General features: G+C 31.3%; 1 protein-coding gene across 1 annotated transcript in view; it reads left to right on the top strand.

Annotated features, from left to right (window-relative positions):
- The window catches only part of 5-ht2a (5-hydroxytryptamine (serotonin) receptor 2A), a 65,753-nt gene that overhangs the window by 34,363 nt on the left and 8,192 nt on the right, over positions 1 to 23,198 (top strand). The window contains exons 5-7 of the mRNA XM_026629034.2: positions 11,399 to 11,527; positions 14,502 to 14,708; positions 19,687 to 19,856. Coding sequence (XP_026484819.1) covers positions 11,399 to 11,527; positions 14,502 to 14,708; positions 19,687 to 19,856 — 506 coding nt within the window. The remainder of the gene's footprint in view (positions 1 to 11,398; positions 11,528 to 14,501; positions 14,709 to 19,686; positions 19,857 to 23,198) is intronic.

Genomic DNA, 23,198 nt, shown 5'->3' with positions numbered 1-23,198 from the left:
CCTCAGCCAGTTCACTGTTACTTTACTATATATCAAATAACTTCTTATTTTATGCTATTTGATATAATTATTTTCAAATACAAAAATTCAAATTGAATAACACTATCAAATCTAGAACAACTATTCTAGTTCGTTGTTTTACGATGCATAAAATTGAATTGGCATGCACCATTAGAGCGATTCGTTTTAAGCGGAAGGCATTTCTCATTTCAGATTTTCATTTACGTAATATTTCAACAAGTTCACGAAATAAAGCTTAATCATTCGAAACGCTGGAAGCCGAAATAATACGTTGTTTTAGTTATTAAACTCTCATATACTCATCCGGTCCTTTGAAAAACGCAAGTTATAGGGAACAAACGCACTGACACTATCAAACGAAGCAAGAACACCTTTGATGCTGAATGCTTTGTGTTATATATGTATGTAGCTTTAGATACAGTCGGATGTGACTTGTGAGACGTAGAGATTGTGACGTTTATTTGTTGTCGTGTGTAGTTTATTGTTGTTCTGACTTTTTTCTGAGTTCTGACGTTTTAAGATTAAATTTAGCCAAGTTTTTAATACGAGAAATGACATTACCAGTTTTCATGTGTTTATAATTAATATCTCGAAGTATATCACAAATGTTTTTATGCGTAATTTCGTTATTATTAAATTAATAATAAAACTCACACTCTCAAACATATTTTAATATTATTGTTAATAATGTTTGTTTGTTTTTCATTGTGTGTATATCAGAGTAAGGAAATAGAGAGAGCACCTATGTTTGCACGTTCACCTATAAATGTCCTACGCTGGGCTAAAGCCTTCTTCGTGGAGAAAGTTTTGATATATTCTACCAAGCTACTCTGCAGATTTTCATCTAATTCATACAGGTTTCCGTATGAGAAAAATTAGATATCAAGCACTTGAAGTTTCAGTTGTGCTTGCCTGCGTTTTAATCGGAAATAATTACTTTAGATTAACTTGTATTAACTCCTGGGTTATCTCGACTGTCACTTACACTTGTATAATAATATCATCTATGCAGTTGACTACTTCCTATTGAGAATGGCTGTAGTCACTGTATTCGGCTACGTAGATATGATCATCCCTATCGATAAATTTGTTTGTCTTATAAAATATATTGATATATTTTTTATGACATAGTAGCTGGACAGCCGAGATGGCCCAGTGGTTAGAAGGCGTGCATCTAAACCGATGATTTCGGGTTCAAACCCAGGAAAGCACCACTGAATTTCATGTGCTTAATTTGTGTTTATAATTCATCTCGTGCTCGGCGGTGAAGGAAAACATCGTGAGGAAAACCTGCATGTGTCTAATTTCAACGAAATTCTGCCACATGTATATTCCGTCAAATGGGCCACCTGATGGTAAGTGGTCACGATCACCCATAGACATTGGCGATGGTAGAAATATTAACAATTCCTTCTATTGCCAACCATGGGAACTAAGATGTTATGTCATTGTGTCTGTAGTTACACTAGCTCACTCACCTTTCAAAACTAAACACAACTATATTAAGTTTCGCTGTTTGGCGGTAGTGTATCTTATAAGTGGGCCGTAGAGTTTGCAAACCCCTCTGGGGACCTCCCTAGAGGGGAGACCGCCAAGGAAAAATACTGTAAAACGGGACAAAAAGAAATCGATATTATATTTTTCAAAGATATGACTAAGATTTACTAAATCTGTTTATCCATTTATCCCTCGTTTTAAAAATGACGATATAAACAATTCAGTTCCATAATTTGATGTTCTCTTTTTTTGGGTAACAAATATAAACACGACATTTAATACGACAGCTGAGACTCAAAGCAACTTCTGAATATTGTACACGAAAAGGGAAAACAGCTTTTTCATTGAACTAAATAATTTAATAAAAATTGGACTCGTATGATTTTGCTTCACCGCTTTTAGTATTTATATAATTTATATGTGGTATTCAAATTGAACATAAATCATACGCCATTAATTATATAGATATGAAACGGAAACGGATTTTTTTTATCAAGACACGTTAGCTACCTTCAAAACACATCTTGTTTAGTTAAAACTATTTTTATTGCTATTCACTTGTCAAATTTTAAAAGGAGGTTCATTGCATTGATTTATTTTTATTTTAGAATTTATATTTAAAAAAAAAAATCTTCTTCTGTCGAAATTTAAAAATGTTGTTTTAATATATAATTTAATGTCATAAAACAAACATCGTTTTCTTTATTAATTTTCACAAAAATATTAACACATCTATACAATTTGTCTTTAAACAACTTTGATTTGACTTCAGCTGACGTAAAATCTCACAAATGTGTAAATTATTTGTAGTTCTAAAAAAATTGGTTTGATGTTTCGACCTTTTTCAAATTCAATAAGTAGTAAATATCTTATTATGTCACATATTTTACTACTTTCTTGTCTGTCAAATACTCAATGTACCATACGAAAGAAATATTAACCACAATATTATAAGTGTATGTACTAAAATAAAAGGATCTAAATTTATTTCTCCAATTAAAGTCGATTATTTTCTTATTTAAATATTTTATTGTTAACAATTATATTCTACAACAATGTCAAGTGCCTTCTAGTTTATTCCCGCGTTGCCATTGTTACATAATTAAAATAATTATGTGACTATGGCCAGTTATAACTTATGAATTTGAAACATATTTGTGTATATATTACATAGTATTAAACATATTGTGTATTTCTTGTAAGATCAAATTCAGTCAAAACCCCGATGATAAAATATGACGAATGGAGGTTGAAGATGTTAGAAATCAAATAACTTCGTTAAATTAGAAAGGGTGGCCAAGAGCAAGAAACAAAAACCACAATCGGAAGACCAGCAGTACAACGGTCAGAGGATTTTGTTAACATAGCTGGTGAACTGAAAACGTAGTGTACATGAACGTTAAGGTTGCTGTGATAGTGGAAAACCTATCGTAACCCAGCGTCATCATGGTTATTGATGATGCCACATCTTGAAGTTACAATGTTAACACGATGATAACAATGGCACATAGCAAGAAAATCCTTAACTGACCTTGAACACTCGCAAGTCCAAACATTCTTATTGACAGTTTGAAAATAAATGATATCGCATATTGAACTTTGGCAATGGCCCCTGATAAATGACGGGAATTATTCAGTTTGCCCGATCAAGACGTTTGGACCTAAGCCAGAATATATTAGAGACACGTAGAGTTAATCAGGCGGAATGGAAATCGTTACGTAAAATTGTACTCAGGCTTTCGAGATGTGCGAAGAAATAACGATTGTAGTAAAACCACGAACTATTACGTAGATGAGATTACGGTGAGGTTTTATTCGTTTTTCTACTGTATTTATTTAGAATTATCCTTCACCTGTCCAGTTTGTTCAGTAGCTTACTTGTAAGTCTAATTAACTTGAGGTTCGAAGATCAGATACAAAAACTAGTTGACAGGGTACTATTAGATAAGTAACCTATGTATTTTCTATCAAAGATTTACCAAACTATGCCGAGAGTCATGCTCCCTCAGACAGTACGCAAATTCGTTCGTCTTTCTGAAGATGCTTAATGGTTACCTATCAGATTACCTATATAGAATAAGGAGAGAAGAGTGTACTCGTGTTAAACTCTGGGCTCTTAATTCATTCTTAAGACAGGCCGCAATGAGCAAAACTCGGTCAGGAGGATACTCTTTAAAATTATAACAATAAAAAGCTCTATTTTTGTATTTTTCAAACCGAGGCAAGAACCATTGAGTTTTCCTGGGTTTAAATAAATTGTGTTTATAATTCAAGTCATATATTTTCGTAATTAGTTTAAGAAAACCATTTTTACATATTCATCCGCTAAACAGCGGTACTCTTTAATACTAATATTGTTGTGTTCTGGATCAAAGGTACAAAGGACATTCGTTTTATAGGTTGGCGGCGCATTTACAATATAAATACTAGTCCGCATACCTATATTATAAAAAAAAAACCTGCGTTTGATGATCACTGTTATTAGATATACACGGTTATTGGTAATTCGACGTATTCCCGTTAAGTAAACGATTATGTTTTTAAAATAATCTGCAGAACAAGTTTCATAAAGTGTTTTTTTTGTTTTTCAGGCATATTTGAGGTAAAAAAAATATATTGAAACAATATCGTTTTCCGTCTCGCGTTTTTAAATTTGGACCGATAATTATTGTTTAAATACTGAAAATTATCCAGTGTTAATCGTTTTTCTAAATCACGAGAAAAAAATAGATTTTAATTGATACTGTTTTTTAAATAAATTTTTGAAGTTGCATTTTGGACTTATTTTGAAAAAATATAAAAAACGCGATAACTCAAAAATGGTTCACTTTAGCATTATGCATATGGGGGTTAAAATTATCGCAAATAATCACCCCTATCACCTCCTAACGGGAATACGTCGAATTACCAATAACCCTGTATATGTATATATACTAAACAATAATGTAACATTAAACTTAGTATTGCTTATTTATTTATTTGTGCAGTAAATGCAATAAAATACGTTAGATTAAAGTTGCTTTGCGCAGCGTTGATTACTCGGACGCCTTTTGAAATCCTGGATTACACTACACGTTGGACGCAGTAAAAAAAATACATTAGGAGAGGCAAAGACAGACTAAAAGTATTTGTTGTCGATTTAATTACTTTCTACAGTTATATTTATTTAATTTACGAGTTTCCAACAAAAGATACACACTAAATACATATTCTTAAGATTGAACAATATAAAGGTTACAAGTTGTGTGCTTCAATTATAGGAGACCACGGCATGCACTAAGCTTAAGTAAAAAAAAAAGAAATTATGTACAATTGAGATAAAAAAGTGAAAAAATAAATAAACATAGCAGTAAAAAAACAAATATAAATTAGTAACTTAAAATTAATAATAAGAATTAAGAATAATTAATGTCTATTAGTTGTGTAATATCATGATCTGCCTGTATTCGATATTTGAATTTATTTTTTAAATTAAACTTTAATCATTGGTTATCCGATCGCAAAACAACAATACTTTGTACGTTTGTGTGCTGATTTCAGTGTGTGAGTGTTGAGTGCTACACGCACGAGGGACATAACGTATTTAATCCGATGTTTGGCGATGCAAACAGTTAGAATGATTAATTCCAAGATCACCACTAACAAACAGGTTGCCCAATTGCCCATCTAATTATTTATTATACGAGTAAATAAAGAAGCTGCCTTAATCGTTTATGTTGCTCGATATTTTTAACAATATTCATTTTGTTTACCTAAACATCGTTTAATTTATCAAATCTCTACAGACATCTTGTTTGTGTCTTTGGTATATATATTTTGTTATTTCAATCGAGTGTGGTGGTCTGATTTGCCTGCATATTTTTATTACTTGTAGCAATTATTCTGCTTCTAAAATTAGTTGTAGTTAAAATGATAGGATACTTGAAAACGCGAGAAAACAATAATTATGAATTAATTAATTATCAAATCGCTAACGCTTGTTATTTGAAGTACGAACGAGCATTATCGGTAAAATAGGTAATCAAAGCTGTATTACCACTGACTAAGGTGCATTTTGTATTGATAGCTTTCGAAATTATACAAATGTTATTTAGAAATACTCCAGTACCAGAGTACGAGATAGATAGTTAACTATTAAGTTATCTACGTTAGTTTTTCTTCCGTACTCATCCCGTCAACGCTCCAGGCAAAAACACTACCAAAAATTTTTACGACTTACTTCATCGACTTCGAAGTCGAAAGAACGCGTAGTTTTATATATTTATTTATTTATTTATTAAATCACCAACAAAATACACACTAAAAACAATCCAGATACATGAATAAAAAGTAAGACTAGTGGTATCTTACTTATAGGTGATAACAGCATGCACAAAATAAAAGTTAAGCAACAACAAAAGGAAGGTAAAAAATGCCAATTAAAGACTATTACAAAACAACAATAAATTAAAATAAAGTAAAATAAAATAAAATAAAGAAAAATAAAGTAAAGTAAAGATAAGAACACAATTTAGTTTTCTATATTTTATAAAAACGAACTACGCGATTGACGGACTTACGCATGTAGACGTCTTTGTAAATTTTGCAATTTTCGCAAATTTCAATATTCACCGGTAGCTTTGAACAAAAACCTTCTCCTGAACAAGAGATCGCCCTATTCTATCACGTGTCAATTACAGGTAGCTGCTTTCGAATACTAGTTGTCCGTTCTGACTTTTGGTAAAATTTATGCAAAATTGCCTCCCAATTCTCGCCCAATGAAAATCCTTTTACAATGTGCGTTTACGTACGAAATGTGTCGCATTGGACAAATAGTTTCAGAGATCTCGTGTTGAGTCCATCATTGGTACTTCGCTTATACATACTAGCTTCACGTTCCGGTTTCACACGACTTCTGATTGAGGAACAAACATAAAAAGAAAAAGAAATCTTGTTTTTTTCGGCTGGGAAAGTTGAAATTCTCGGCTTTTTTCGACTGTGTTATGCCTGTATTATCGATATAAATTTCTCGAATCACTCTGTTTACTGATGAAAGTCGCTTTAAAAGAGTACAGACTGTGGGAGGTGATACATCGGCATGTCTTTCAATCAGTTTGATGCTTACTCTTCTCTTTTGTCTTCTTAGTTTGAAGTTTTTATTTCCAGACAGAACCACAATCGAAATTTTAGGATGGTTTTATTTCTTTCATCATAACACCACAGACAGATATAACATAAATTGATCAATATAATATAAATATATGGTATATTTACGATCTACGGGTATACATAAAGAATTATATTACAACCCGATAGCGAATCTTCATATAGTTTATTAGATTCTGCCAATACTTTAGCGTTGGATCAATAATTTTTCGTATTTATTATAATCTATTATAAATTTATAAAAACGAAGAGCCTCTTTGTTGGACACATTATCTATTTTAAAGTCTTTACCTGAAAACTTATTTTGTTTTAGATTAGAGAAGAAAAGTTTTAAAATATATATATAGGATTATACTAACACATGGAGCAGAAAGTGTAACCAATCAGCCAAGATTTATTCTAGTCGCTTAGTTACCTTTGAAATATTAAAAAAAGAACATAGAATTATTTTTTATATTAACTGACGTAGATGCTTAATGTGACAAGGTTTCAATCGTTTTGCATTCAAAACGCTCAATATAGTGTTTACATAAAATCATAAATAATCCAATAAATAACAACTTTTACGTATTTGGAAACATATTTGGCAATGTTGCATCAGTTGGACAAGTTTTTATATGTTTACGTGAAGACAAATTATTCTTTGAAAATAATGTATGAGAAAGAATTTATTGCGAAAGTCTTTTACTCCAGAAATACGATTATTTTCATTTGTAACTTTTAAAAGTTTCCAAAGGTACTGTCGTATTTTATTTTATTTGACTCGACGCTTCAAGTCTTTGCAAAAGGAAATCGTTTAGATTTCAGCGTTTCAAAGTGTACTTTGATATTGAAACTCGATACTTTAAGCCCATCGGATAATATCAAAAGTTATCAGAAATGTTTCAAAGTATTTTGTCAATAGTAAAAACATCTATTCAGTTGCTTGGGATTATAAATAAAAGTATATACGATACTTCTGGAGACGCAATAGGTGGCGCTTTCTTAGCTACGAGCGTCGGAAAGCTTTTTTTTTAATTTTTTATGCATATGTTTCGTTCAATTTTTATATTATATTTATAATAAGTATGTAGAAATTAAAAAAAAATATTTAAAAAAATAATAATTTGATTATAATATTTTTACTAGCCTTTTTATTTATTATCATTTTCATTTATTGAAATAAAGTATATTTTCATTTCTTGAAATAAATATATTTAAGAAAATCGGAGCCCAGTGATTGGTACACTTTTTGTTAATAACTAATTTTGCACTAAACAAAAAAGGTTGAAATTTTAATACAAGGTAAGTTATAATTATTTATACCTTCTGTCCAATTTTCAACCATCTAACAATTTTTTTCACAAAGTTATAAGCAAAAACGCTTTTCACCCTCTCAATCCCCTAGCGTTCACCCCAGAGGGTTGAAAATTTTAATTTGTTATTATTTTAACGTCCCAAACCACAAAAAATCATAATGATACTAATTACTTGACCTTCACGGGCTTTATTGACTGGCCTAAAGATACCGTTTTGTAGTGTTGTCTAGATTTAATTAAAGCGGGGGTCGAGTCTTGCACAGACATAAACATCCTTTTCTCGAAGTCATTCAGGGCAATTTGGAAAACGTGTAATTTCGTTTCGGACAAGATAGAAACTGGACTTTTATGAGACCGAAATAATGGCTCGCTATTTTCCCAAATTGCATAAAATTTTAACAAATAGTTTATGGTCGCCAGTCGAAGTTCTTTAATAGTCACTCATTTACTTGAAGAGCATTAAAATTATATGGTAGTTCTAGAAGACACAATTAAATTTCGAAAACTGCTAATAAAAATGACAGCAGCATCTTGAAGAGTAATACTGTGAACAGTAAAATTATATGTATATTCATATTAAAATTACACATTAATGTCAGTGAATGTATATTTGTTTACTGCTGTATGTATGTATGTCATATACATATCGGTTAAATGACATTCATATCAAGAAATAATCACAGTAATGATCCACTAACTACTGGAACCAACTTTATATAATCTAACTCTTGGACATTTTTAATTGAATACACATTATACTGTCGATGAAGATCCTTAACACAAATATTCCCAGAAACAAAGTAAGTTAAGGTTTCCATGGAATAGTATAGCAGTTTGTTTTACAACTTAATTTTTCTCATAACTCTTTCTCAGCAAAGAACAACATTGTAACTTTTATAATATACTGATGTTCCTACGTTATTATCACATAGTAGTAAGATTAAAATACATCGTATCACAATGGTTACTGTATAATGGTACAGCCAACATCAATTGTATCTATACAAAAGCCTTTATCTTCGTTTTACAAAAGGAAAAGTTTGCGAATTCATGCAGTGACGGGACGAGGGGAATTAATGACTCTGCAAAAGTAATATGTTGTATTATAAGTGAAGTAAGCTGGTTGTTCTTTTTTTTTTTTTAATTATGTTATAGTAATCTGACTTTACAATATAAATTCAGTAGTTTCCCGCTGTTTTTCTCAGATCGCGAGTCCATTCAGTCCGATGATGTATTGGTATGCTCCTTTTTCTGATCTTCTCCGTTCGAGGGTTTTTATGTCCCTATCAGTTATCAGTCTTTTGAACATCACTGCTTGGTTATTATCACTTCAGCTCACTACTTTCGTTTATTTACAGATGACATTATATATCTTTGAACTTGTGAATAAGAGCTACATTAAATGATCACTCGTCTCGTATGTGTGTCATCCCTTACACCACGCATTCATTGAATTATTACTATATACTGGGTGGAATCTAACACCCAGAATTAAATATTCGTCTTGCGATGAATTTTTTTTTAAATTTACATTAATGATTTAATTATATACATATAAAAATGGGTTACTGTGCAAATCGAGAACAAGAGCCCATTTCATTGTATCGAAATAATATGCGTCGATTATTTTCCTTGTCAATTTAGGTTAGCCAGTATATAGGTTACCAGTATATAACTGGTTAAACTGGTATTATATATTACATATTTTTACTTTCTATTTTCACTCACATAGACAAATTGGTCGTCAAACCTAAGGATAATTGTATAAATAAAATTATTTATTATTTAAAAAACATAATTTAAGTCCACAACCGTGAAAACTTAACAATCTGCTTATTATTTATTTATTTATTGGAAAAGTTACTCCATCATCTTATCAATAAGCACTTAAAATTAATATCTGACTTGGGTAACATACAAAGTGATACGTCTTTAAAGGTGTAAACAACATTGTTATATATTATTATATTGTAATATATCATTTATATTGGAATAAAATTAATTTGGAGTCGATGTCTACGATTTTCATTATGATACGCGAGACAAAAGAAACATTGACGAACAAACTCTTGAAATTTCGATCTCAACAGATCGGTCTCGATACAATAACTTCATAATTCAAAGTTAATAAGGTCACTTTTTGTAATATTGAGAAAGAGTATAAAAAGTCACTTTTTATGTTTGTTATAGATAGATGTGCCCGCGACTTCGTGCGTGTTTTAATTTAACAAAAAAGTTATCGTTTTAGCCTAAGTTACTCCTTATTACGTCAACTATCTGCCAGTAAAAGTCCCGTCAAAACTGGTTCAGTCGTTGCAGAGATTAGCCTTAACAAACTGACAGACAGACAAAAATTGAAAAAACTGTTATTTTGGTATATGTACCGTGTTGTATACACATACATATGCATTTAGTAAAATTAGGTTATTTTAATATTACAAACAGACACTCCAATTTTATTATATATAGAAGATCATATAATATATGGAAGGCAGACGTAAGATTGATGATAACTTAACTGATGTTGACAGCTAATAGCCGATATACTTCTACAATTGTCAAAACAAATCTATCTTGTAATTTTGAATATCTTCAAAATCGATTGAGAGGTTCAAACAGTTAAACACATTCAGAACAGATGTTTACGCCTTCATTAAGCGCTCTACTCATGGGTAGAGTGGGAGACTCCAGGCCAAGTTTAGTACACTTTGTCATAACTGTATATGGAAGTTATCCTAACGTCCTTACAACAAGCCTGTTACAGCAGGCATTCTTCAGCTGAACTCTGACTTCTTTATCAAATCAAAATATACTTTATTCAAGTAGGCTTTTACAAGCACTTTTGAATCGTCATTTAACAAACTATATTAAGTAAAGCTACTACCGGTTCGGAATGTAGATTCTACCGAGAAGAACCGGCAAGAAACTCAGTAGTTACTCTTTTTCAACATCTAAAAATACGGTCATGTTAGTTAAATACAATTATATATGTATGTTATGTCTCCTGCCTGGAAGTCAACAAGCATTAACTCCACGGTTTTTTATCATCTCTATAATTTTGTATCGAATAACATGCCTTCTTTACCAATGTATTTTTTACAAATGATTTGAATTTATGAAACGGCAAAGTTAAAACTAGAAGTGAAAGAAGCTGTGGTCTGCTAATAGGTCCTGTCCAAATAGCTAGTCTCTCATGAATGACTACTGAAATCAGTCACGAAGACAGTGCTGACATTGATCGCCATTAACTTATTTTTACAGCAGAACCCTATACAATTGCTGTAAACATTTTCATAAAGAAATATCTCTCGTGCCAAGTTCATTTCAAATAAATTCTAGAATTTTATAAAATGTAGTTTTTGGAGCTATATTTAAATTGTACATCAAAAGTATAATCACATTTATTGTATATATATGTAATGTTATTTTTTTAATAGACAATGCGGGGGATTCGATAACGGGTCCTTGCAGTGCGTCAGGAGGCTGGGAGCCAGGAGTTCACCAGATCTCTCACCGGGCACCAACGTGTCAAGGCAGCTGACCTGGAGAGTTACTTCCACCACACGGTAAATATTTCATTAAAATCATGTCTTATATATAATTATATGACCGATAGTCGTCTGTCACGAATCGGAGAGGTTTAAGGGTCGAATAGATTTTTTTTGTCTGATAAAGATTTTTTGAGAAAAACGTCAGTATTCTACCACCAGATATCAATATATAGGTAAGTAAAAGAGACGGACGATTTGGTTGAATCGTCATTACAGACAATTGAGTCTTTAAAGCACTTCTATTCTATTCTTTAGAGCCTATTCGACCAAAGTACGTATACATATTTTGATAGATAAAATTAACACAAAGTTACCACTGATAAACTAATACCAATGATATACCTTATATCATTAAATCTACATTACATACTAAATTCACACTTTTTTATCTTGTTGTTTGTTTATACTATAGTATGCTTTATGTTAACTTAACAAACTTTTGAATATGATATTAATTATAGTAAAAATATCTGCGGGATATTGTTGCTCGAGGAAGGATTTATTGACTTTGCGAAATCGGAAACTTTGCGTTACAAGTTTATCTTCACTTCTTGTGTTTATTATACGGTATTTGTAGCGGTTCATTATCAACTATATTGTTTATTCTGTGAAACGGACGGACGGACACATGAGCCACCATTGTCATTACCCACCATAGCCATTGGTGCGGTAGAAAATTTAATAATTCCTTACATCGCCAATACGCCAACAATCTTGGAAATTATGATGTTAAGTACCATATAGTTACACAGGGTCATTCACTCTTAAAACCGGAACACAATAATAAGTATAAATGATTAGCGGAAGAATATGTGCATACCTACCCAAACAGGCTTGTACAGAGCGCTACCGAAAAGTGATTTTATTATACTACATGACGTAAATAGTATAGTATAATATAGTAGCTATCTATAAGTATTCCTACATCGTAAAAAACAAAAGTTCATGTCTAAATGTCTCTAGATCTAACGCTAACAATAGTTTGTAGCAGAATTAAAAAAGTGTCAATGTGACTATTTTTCGCTTTGATTAAGATTGTGTTGTCTCTATTTTTGGAAAATTATTCGAAATTCAAAAAATAGATTTGAATGTATACTATGCTGATGCAATATAAGTACATGTCTTTTAGCTTCTTGAATACAATTGATTGAATGAGATGCGTTATTAAATTGTACTTAAGGATCATAATAAAAATCAGTGATTCGTATCTCATGGCACTCTAGAGAACTTCAAGCCCACATTTAGCTAAAAAGCTATTTGATCGCATTATTGAAATTTTATTCGATTTAATCAATACAATTTTGTTATGTCTTTTTTTTATCAAATATTTGATTATAAGATCTTTTTTAAAGAGCGTTTCAATTTTAGGAATAAAACCGATAAAGGTCTATTTTGCTTGACAAAATATTACATTTTACATCCTTCTTCCTTTGGAAAAAACATCCAAGCGAGTGGAAAAAATTCAAGGTCTAATGTTTTATAATAAATCTTCGCGTTCAAATAATACTAATATAATAAATGTGAAATTAGCTCTGTCTGTTTGTCATCACTGAGCCAGTGAACCGGTCGTAATGAAATTTGACATAGAAATACCTTGGATAAGGACATTGGCATATAAATTATGGCATTAACGAGAAAATACGGAATCATCGGAAAAAATAAATTTGACGTCGATGATTCGCGAGGACTGATACGAATCGCAGAGATCAATTTATCAAACGCACTCAGAAATAATAATTAAAACGTGGCACATAATGTGACATCGTATGTTTTGATACAATGGAAGTTAAATCTTAGTTGGAAGGAAATATGAGAAATTGCTCTATCCAATTCGTTGATTTTCATGCAGGATAAATAATATTTTAATTGTATTTAATTACGTAATAATTGGACAAAAATTCGAGTTTCATGTTTATTTCTCCGTGTATCACGAACCGGTTTTAATTTTACATTTAATTGACTACGACGAAATAATGATTCAAAAATGTTCACATAAAGAACATTTTGATTTTTAATTTCGAAAACTGAGTCCAAAAGTATAGATATTAGATCATATTAGTATGAGTACATTCTACACTTAGTTTTTTGTGTTTTAAATATAATTTATTTTTCTTTAAATATTAGCTATGTTTAAAGAAAATATATATGTATTAGTATTTTTTATATTGAACATTAATACTGTATATTTAGCAGTAAAACAAAAGATAAGTCTGTGGAATGAACGGGCCTAAATTATGTCATAGATAATATTACTAAACTAAAAGATGATTAATATTTCTCAAACCAAGTATAGGCGTTGGTGACTACATACCATCAGATGCCCTATGTACGTATTTAATATATGAAAAGACGAGAAACTAGAGAAGGAGTCCAAACATTACATTCAATTAATGTCAATGAAATTTTTATTTATTTTTTCAACAATAATATTGACTGTCCGGAACTTTTATCAAGATTCTACTTAAACGTCCCTCACATTAATTCCTGTAATACGAGGCATTTATTTTAGACCCGATTATATAGAACGCAATTAGGAAAAAAAAGTCCATCATATCGAGGTTGTCATTGTTAAAATATGTCACCTTTAGGAAGTAAAAGATTTAGACATGTCACGATAAACACACTCAGTTCAATCGAAAAATAAATAATTTTAATTGTGCTCATTTCAAATTTTATGGTACGTCATATATTGGTTTTATTAATTATTATTTATTATATAATAGTTAAAAGATATATATTTTAATTCTTATCTCTTATGATTAATATTTAATTTATATTTTTAATACATATTGTGCAATGTGATAGTGCATGGTGAGACTACCTGTGAATTGTAGAACATTTGCCAAGATAATTTTAAAATGTGATTTCTTTATTTTGATGTGATATTATATCTATTATTGGTTGTCCTACAGTAAATAAAATAAAAGAAAATTACTGTTTTGCGGTAGAATTATGAATAAATTAACTTCCAACTTTTCCTTTCCACCAGGACACAACGTAATAAAATTGGCATGAGCGTTTCTCAACCGCAGTTGAGTTATATGAATGGTTGCGGCAACGGTACGGGGTCAGGGTCAATGAGGAGAGGTCGAGATGTTGCCACACAGACTCCACCGAGCATAGCAGCCGAGACTAGACGAGCTCGACTGATTCCGCTGAAGCTGACTTTGGCAGCACCGAATGCCCTATCTTTAAGGTTGGTAACATTAGATTTAAATGTATCAATTCGTAAGTATAAGTAATTTTGAATTACCAGTGAAAATAATTATTACTAGGAACTTTAACATTTTATACAAAATGCATTGTTACAATAACACTGCAAAAGGAAAAACAGTTGTCGTTGTTAACTCCTACCTCCAACAACCAGTTAGTGCGTTTGGATGTATGGATGTGTTCATAAGGGTGCGTGTGCCCGTACATGCGTATGTGTGAGTGTGTGCGTGCGTGCGTGCGTGTATGCTCGGGTAAAATAACACATATGTATAATGATAATGTTAAGTTAGGTATTGCAGCGTCACTCCCGTGGATCAATTTATTTAATTTTAATGTATTTTCTCTTAATTTTTCGCAAAACGATTTATGAAATAGCGAATATTACCTTTAGCACGATTATTAATATTAATATTATTAATATTTTTTCGGTCTAAAAGCAAGACGTGATATTTATATGCGTATAGTATATTTCTAAAGAGACGTTGATAGGAAGGAATTCAACTTAACCAACTGAGATTACGTTATCTGAAATTACATTTTTTAGCAGGACGTGTCTTCGGATGAAGAAAAAGAAATTCGTTAACCGAATAAACAAATTCGAATAACATTCATAACTTTGTAAAATACATATTTCCATAGCTAATAATTGTGATTTATTATTATTTATATTAGAATATAAAAATAGTTTTTTTTTCTTTAGTTGAAATTATGTATTTTCTTATTAATTTAATAAATGTTTCATTGTTAATCAAAGGCCTACTTCTCTAGAGGATAAGGTTTCAAGTATATTACGTTGTAATGCAGTTGGGGGAAATTGTTGGAAGCGTTTTCAGCCGTCTTTGGGATGTTTTCTTCATCACAAAACACAATATGAATATATTGCGTTAGTAAAATATTTAATTTAGTTTTGATAATAACTATTATTAACTTTTTGCACGAAAAACATTTTAAACCTGAAATGAATTAATTATAACTTTGTTACCAATTAAGCGATACGAATGGCTTTGAGTATAAATACTTGAGCCTAATTTTGCGGTTTTGTTCCCGAACTATTCCGAATGAAGATTTAACTAACTTTTGTAATTATTTTCGTCGCTCGGAATTTTCGGTTCTGTGATTCCAATTAGTCTCATGAAATTAAGACTATTTTATTTTACAGTGGCATCAGAAGAATTTAATTCCAAAAGTCGATTTAAAGGAAAATATACTTGTTTTTTAAAGATTTTGAAGCGGCCGAGATGGCCCAGTCGTTTGAACGCGTCTTAACCGGTGATTGCGGAATAAAACCAAAGGCAAGCACCACTGGATTTTCATGTGATTGATTTGGGGTAGTATATTGTCTAGTGCTCGGTGGTGAAGGTAAACATCGTGAGGAGATCTGCATGTGTCTAATTTCAATAAAATTCTGCCACATGTGTATCCACCTTACCGCATTGGAGCAGCGTTTTTGAGATAAGCTTCAAATCTTCACTTTAAAATGGAGAGGAGTTCTTATCCCATCAGTGGGACATTTATAGGCTGTCACTATAATTCTTTTTAAAACGACATTTTGTTCCTTAAAATCAAAAATTTTGTAGCTAAAGAGGAACTATCATAATATACTTTAAGATATCTTTGGATATTTAATCACATCCACATTTAAATTTCAGACTATTTTTGTAGTTGTCTTAAAAAGTAACTCCTTCCCTTTGATAATACATTTCGCCAAAATAATGATAATGTTAAGTTAGGTATTGCAGTCTCACTCCCGTGGATCAAATTATTTAGTTTTAATGTATTTTCTCTTAATTTTTCGCAAAACGATTTATGATAATTTGGGGCGAATACAATTTAAAAACTAGAATAGATTAAACATATTTTTAATTTATCTCATTCATATATGTTACGAAACTTTTGCAATTATTATTATACACCCGAATACACAACATTGTTTTAATTTCATTTGTCAAGTTATTAATTACAGAAAATTAATTTTGTCACCAACAATGCGTTAAAGATTTCGTTGTTGAAGACGCAACTTAAGTGAGTTGTGATTATATTTAATGTCTTACCCTTGTTGAGATTTATGGCATTTATGGCGAGTGTTGTTCGTGATACAAAATGTTTCACTTACAATGGTTAGGTACGCATAGCATAGTTTTGGAGTTATTTTGCTCAATTCAAAGAAACAAAAGAGGAGAGTTTTGTGTTGTCTAACCTAACGACTGGTAGGTTACGTTAGAAATCTGCTCTTACAATACCAATATACATTAAATGTATGGCAGAAGATGCAGCTAACTTTGGAGAAGGTTTTAGTAACTACATGGTCAAGCAGGACAAAGTATGCCGAAGATTTATTTATTAATATTAAAAAATATGTGAAAAGCTAAATATGTGTATTTTCTTTCTTTTCAAATACAAATGATTAAATATACTAACTACGCACGGCACAAAAATTTTATTTGGAACACGCTTTCTGAACGCACCCGTAAACGTCAAACATGGCCGCCCGTTGAACTGTCATGTCATCGAATTTCACGGGTTTAATCTCGAAGTATCTCAATTATACGAAAGTTGCTGGCATATGTTGTCGACTAAAAATAATTATTTTGTAACGATATATAATTGTGCATAGGTTTCGATCGGGTCTATCGTAAACCTGCACGAAACTATTAATATGGAATAGCGTCATCAAGTAGCGCAACTGCGTACGTTTTGACACAATTACACGTAATATCTTAATTTATGCTTAAAATTTGATAATTAGTTGATTTATTTGTACTATTTGCTCGTGTAAGTAGAATTCGTACCAAGTTAGCTTCCACTTCCCCTATTGAAGTTGAAATTTCCAAATATCCTTTTTTCAGCGAGCCACTATATTGTGAAGGTTAAATTTCTAGTTAATCGACCCCGTCGGTTTGAATATCTCGTGATCTGCGATATTTCGCTTATATGTATTATATAGATCACAATTTTCTGTAAAGATTCACAATAATTCGTCAAATGTTTGAATGAAGGAAAAACCATAATAATCAATCAAAATCAAAATATACATTATTCAAGTAGGTTTTACAAGAGCTTTTGGATCGTCATTTTGCAGCATTTTATTAAACGTAAAGCTAACACCGGTTTGGAATGTAGATTCTACTGAGAAGATCCGGCAATAAAGTCAGTTACTCTTTATCAACATTAGATACAAAGTGTCTGTCAAATGTATATATTTTTAATTGAAGCAATAACTTTGTATCCTTTTTTTTACAAAAAAAAACGCGGGCGGAGATGTATGAAATTTGACACTAGTTATATACAAGTTTATTTGGAGAAGGAAGAAAGCTAATGTTGCTATAAAGTATGCGTAAGAAATACATTAAAAGTATTTTAAAAAACATTACACACACTACGATACGTTTAACACATACACGTTTATCTATATAATATTGAATATGAAACATTCATAGTTTACGTATATGTCTACTGCCCATGACAATACACATGTCATGTCAAAGATGAAAATCAATGTCATTTTTTTTTCAATTGATTTTTTTATTGCTGTAGTGAAAATGTATCATTCAGTTGAACCTAATTTTTCGTTCGAGCGAATCTTTCGAATCGACGCTTCTAATATTTTATTAGCAATGAATTACGGTCGAATTTGTGACCAATGAGTGAACACTCGTACTCTACTAGTAAATTCATATAATATTTTCTGCCTTAAAGTCAACGAGTATTAGCACAATATGTAATCTTGTGTTGAAAATGTATTGAATGTATAAATCGGCAAAGTTAAAAATATCTGCGGAATTTGATTACAGAAACTAATATCATACTTCAGGAAAGATTAATTGTCTTTAGGGAGTCGGAAACTTGGCGTTATAAGCTTATACTTAATTCTTGTGTTCATAAAATTATTATCACTGATTCTATCAAAGTGATCACTGTTACTATTCGTAAATAGATTGTGAAGAACCTGTAAGTACTCATACTTTATTAAAAACATTCCGGATTGAGTCAAAGAACTTCAATATTATGAATAGACCAAACAGCGCTCTTTTCTAAAATGAAAATATATTCAATATCGGTATCTTTACCCCAAAATAATACAATGCATAATACTAAGAAAAAAACCAAAATATATTAGACGAACAGTATCAATATCAGTTAGATGTCTAACTTTTCTAACCGCGTATGCTAAGCAGCTGAGTCTTTCTGTTAGACAAGATAAATGAGAATAAATTAGAATCTAATGTTATTCCTAAAACACCGTAGCATCGGTTACGTCAAGATCATCACTATTTAACGATCATTTAATATTTAAAGTAAGCCGTGTAGCCTTAAATTTTGAATCAACGTAATCGAGTTTATTGTTAATATTTAAAACCAAATTACCTATTAAATTAAACTTACCAGGCCTAAGTAAAGGCCATAAGTTTTAAATAGATAGTGTTTTGTTTCCTACATAAACATTTTCTTGCATAAACAAACGATCAAAACTGTGTACACCTACTTCTTATTTACTGATATTTTGCTTTATCAAAACAGATACAACGAAATAAATTAACAATTAAATTTGAGAAAATAAATGTAATAAAGTAAAATTGTTATGAAAAGATTCATGTTAATTAAAACAATAACAAAAAATACATTCAAATAATGTTATATGAAATCGAATATAATAGAATAGATAGATAGAGAGAGAGATACATGGAAAGAGAGTGATAGACACGTTAAGATAATACCAGTTGTTGGGTTCGATAGCTTGCGGTATTAAAATGAAAAGTAAACTTTATTTTTAAGAACGTATAATCAATCTACTGTAACCCGCGTAAAAGAACTTTGTTTTGTTTACAAAAAAAAAACACAGTACAATGAAATTAAATAAAAAACTTCACTAAAATACAAACTTCTGCAAAACGTCGTTAGAGTGTAAATAATATTAAAACATTTTGCAATAATAATATTTTTAAGTTATTCCTTCGTAACAGATTCCTGGCTAACCGCAAAAAGGACAGGTCGCTGTCAGCGAACGCGGTTGCCAATGAGCAGAAGGCGACGAAGGTTCTTGGTCTCGTATTTTTTACCTTCGTATTGTGCTGGGCGCCGTTCTTCCTACTCAACATATTATTCGCTTCGTGTCCAGCTTGTATAGTACCAGGTAAGTTTGGCAAACACATAATATTACTATAAAATAAACATTAATGTTATCAAGAACTCAATAATTTGTGAATATGCCGATAGTGTTTCGAAAATCTATAAATAAATTACTATTATTGATAATTTTTATGATATACGTTGATGGAGGGTCACACAGTCATGATGATGATCACCACCGCCCATAGACAACAAATGAGTCAATATTTCATGCAATATTGAAATACAATTTTATTTTTTTATAATATTGTTAGGCGGGCGTACAAATAAACCATTTCATGGTAAATTATCACCAAATCCATAGGGAACTAAGATGTTTTGGAATACAATGATACTAAGTAAGAACTCTTTGGCATGAGTGAGTGGTACCTACCCAGATGGGCTCATACAAAGCCCTAGCGCCAAGTAAAGATATTTCTTGTCCTTTTTTTATATAATAGGTAGGCGGACCGGCAAATGGGCCTACTGATGTTAAGTGGAAGCCATCGCCCGTAGACATTGGCGCTGTTAGAAATATTAACCATCGCTTACTTCGCCAATACGCCACCAACTTTTGGAATTAAGATTTGATGTCCCTTGTGCTTTTAGTTACACTGGCTCACTCACTCTACGAACCGGAACACAACAATACCAAGTGTTGCTGCTTGGCGGCAGAACATCTGATGAGTGGGTACCTACCCAGACGGGCTTGCACAAAGACCTACCACCAAGTAAACTCGACAAAATTGTAAAAGTACACAAGACATAATTTCGATGAGACGACTTGTCGAAATATTATGTCGATTATTTCTCGATAAATATCAGAACTGGACTCTTGAATTGTTAATATCTAATAATAACTTCGAAATCGTTTCAAAATATGTCGAGTACCTGATAAATAAAGTATTCGAACTAGGAATACTTAATAATAATAAACATGAGGTACTGGTCGATCGTATATGATTCTGTTTGATACTGTCAGTTCAAGATTCAATTACGATTGTTAGTACGAATGGCTTTGCTAACTCAACTAAACCACGACGGAGACTGGGACTTTGACGTATCATCTTCGATTTGCCATCCCTGATTAGGTGAAATTGGTGATTTAAGATTGTTTGCATTATATTATCTTACTAATATTTGATAAATCAACCTTATTAACTGTATTTATATGACAATTAGCTGAACCTGCGGCTAAAACTGCCCGAAATGTATAAAACACAAACTTCCAACCGCCGTTTTACTCCTTTAAGGGTGAAGTTTTTTAAAATCCGTTCTTAGCGAATATCTACACCTTATAAGGTTCCTATTTACCAAATTTCAAGTTTGTAAGTTTTATAGTTTCAGATTTTTCGTGATTAATCAGTGAGTGGTATTTCGCTTTGATATATATAGAAGATTTTTATATCAAGGAAGATTTTTTATATTCTAGTTTATGCTAATGTAGTTTTTTAAGCTGTTAATATAAGCAGTCTTATGTTCACGATAGTATGCACAAGCGATCCCGTGATGTCTCCCGAAAAGACGGAGTGGGTACCGCTGGTTTTTTAGTGGGTATTCCGGCGCCTTCAGCGCTCGCGAGCCCCACATACACCCCCATCATGTGGGGGAAACGCGTTATGCGTTTTTTCAGTGAAAAAAAAAGCAGTCATATGCACTGTTCTGTAAAATATCCCTCATATTAGTAGTAGGTGAAGTAAGTAATAGACCGTAAACTTCTTCCACGTAGGAGTTCTTCTTTCAAATAGCCCACGATTCTTCTCCCGTTGGGATTGGCAGAATATCATTCGATATATGCAGATTTGTGATTGTTGCACTACTCAGCACTAGGTGAATTAGATACAAATTACAGAACAAATAAATTTTCGCTATTCAATGTATGTATATTATTAAATTGATAACTTTGAAAAGATCAAAACAAAATAATGATTCTCGTTAGAAAGGAAAGTATAACAATACAAGATGAATATCAAATTAATGATTTCGAAAAACTAATCAAAGTTTTTAATTGTATTGGGGCATCGGTCACGATTCATTCTGCCATTCGAAATGTTGATTCGTCTGTTGTATTGTAAGTTTTAATGGCTTCCAACCGAAATCTTTCCCGACTTTTCCCACTGGTAAGATTTATTTGTTTTACAAAAGCCGATATGAATCCACTGTTTTAATAATTATCTTTGTTGGCAATCGTTTTGTTAGTTGTTTTCGTTTATTTATTATAAAATTAAAATATGCAATTGAAAACAATTAAACTAATTTTAACTTTAATGTTAATTTTATGAAAGTTATTTAAGTTGCTATTGAGACAAATTAAGCTACTAAATATTGTATAAATTTATATCGACTGAATTTTCATGTACTTCATTTATATTCATAAACAATCACGTGCTGGGCGGGAAAACATTCTAAGGATACCTTCATATGTCTAATTTCACTGAAATTCTGACATATGTATCCATTTAGCCAATAAGCTTCAATCTTCTCCTCATAGAGAGAAGAGGCCTTAGCCCAGCGTTGGAATGTTACAGGCTTTTTTTTTACATCATTTACTTCAATCCATATTAAGTATTAAAATAAGGTAATTAAATAAAATTAATAAATGTCAAGGTGGCGTTAAGTCCGCCTTTTCTTTACACAATTTTAAATTTAAAAATAAAAGAAAAGATATTATTATCTATCAGACCACGTTCAGTGAAATGAATGAAATAAGTAATTGCTGAATCTGTATTGCAATACATTTATAGAAATAATTTTATTTTGGTAGTTTCTTGAAAGTTATTACGTTACAAGCCAATCTTTCTCTAGAGAATAAAAATTCCGGCTGCTATAGAAATATATTTAGTTCAAGGTCGTAGGGAATACGATTGAAAATTGGAATTAAGTTGACAAATTGAGATGACTTTAAAAGTATTAATACACAATATGTTATACACACAATCTTGCACACTTATTAATATCGGAATGGTTTTAATTAAAATAAATATGATTCAAATAGCGATTTTTAATAAAGTAAAGTATTGAAAATACAATCATAGTTTAAAATATTTCGATGTATTAATTAACCTTAACTATGAAAACGTTGGGAGGATATTGGTAGAAAAATGGACGCGAGATAGAAATGAATACTTGATGGTTGGGTTATGTAGGTAGGTATATAGTATAATAGCATACGCAAGAGAAATAACTAATTTAATTTCTTAGTTCCCAAGGTTGGTGGCGCATTTACTCTGTCATGTATGGCTAATACTTCTAGAAGTACTAATGGTTAAGAGCTTTGGTGACCACTTTCTGACTGGAGACTGCCTTCCTTTGTGACATAAAAATATTTTCGTTCAAAATATTTTATAGCGATTGCAATGTTCTACAC

This window comes from Vanessa tameamea, chromosome 5 (assembly GCF_037043105.1).
Source record: "Vanessa tameamea isolate UH-Manoa-2023 chromosome 5, ilVanTame1 primary haplotype, whole genome shotgun sequence".
In the NCBI taxonomy this organism is placed as follows: domain Eukaryota; kingdom Metazoa; phylum Arthropoda; class Insecta; order Lepidoptera; family Nymphalidae; genus Vanessa; species Vanessa tameamea.
The sequence above is the reverse complement of the archived record's forward strand: the minus strand, read 5'-3'. Positions and strand labels throughout refer to the sequence as shown.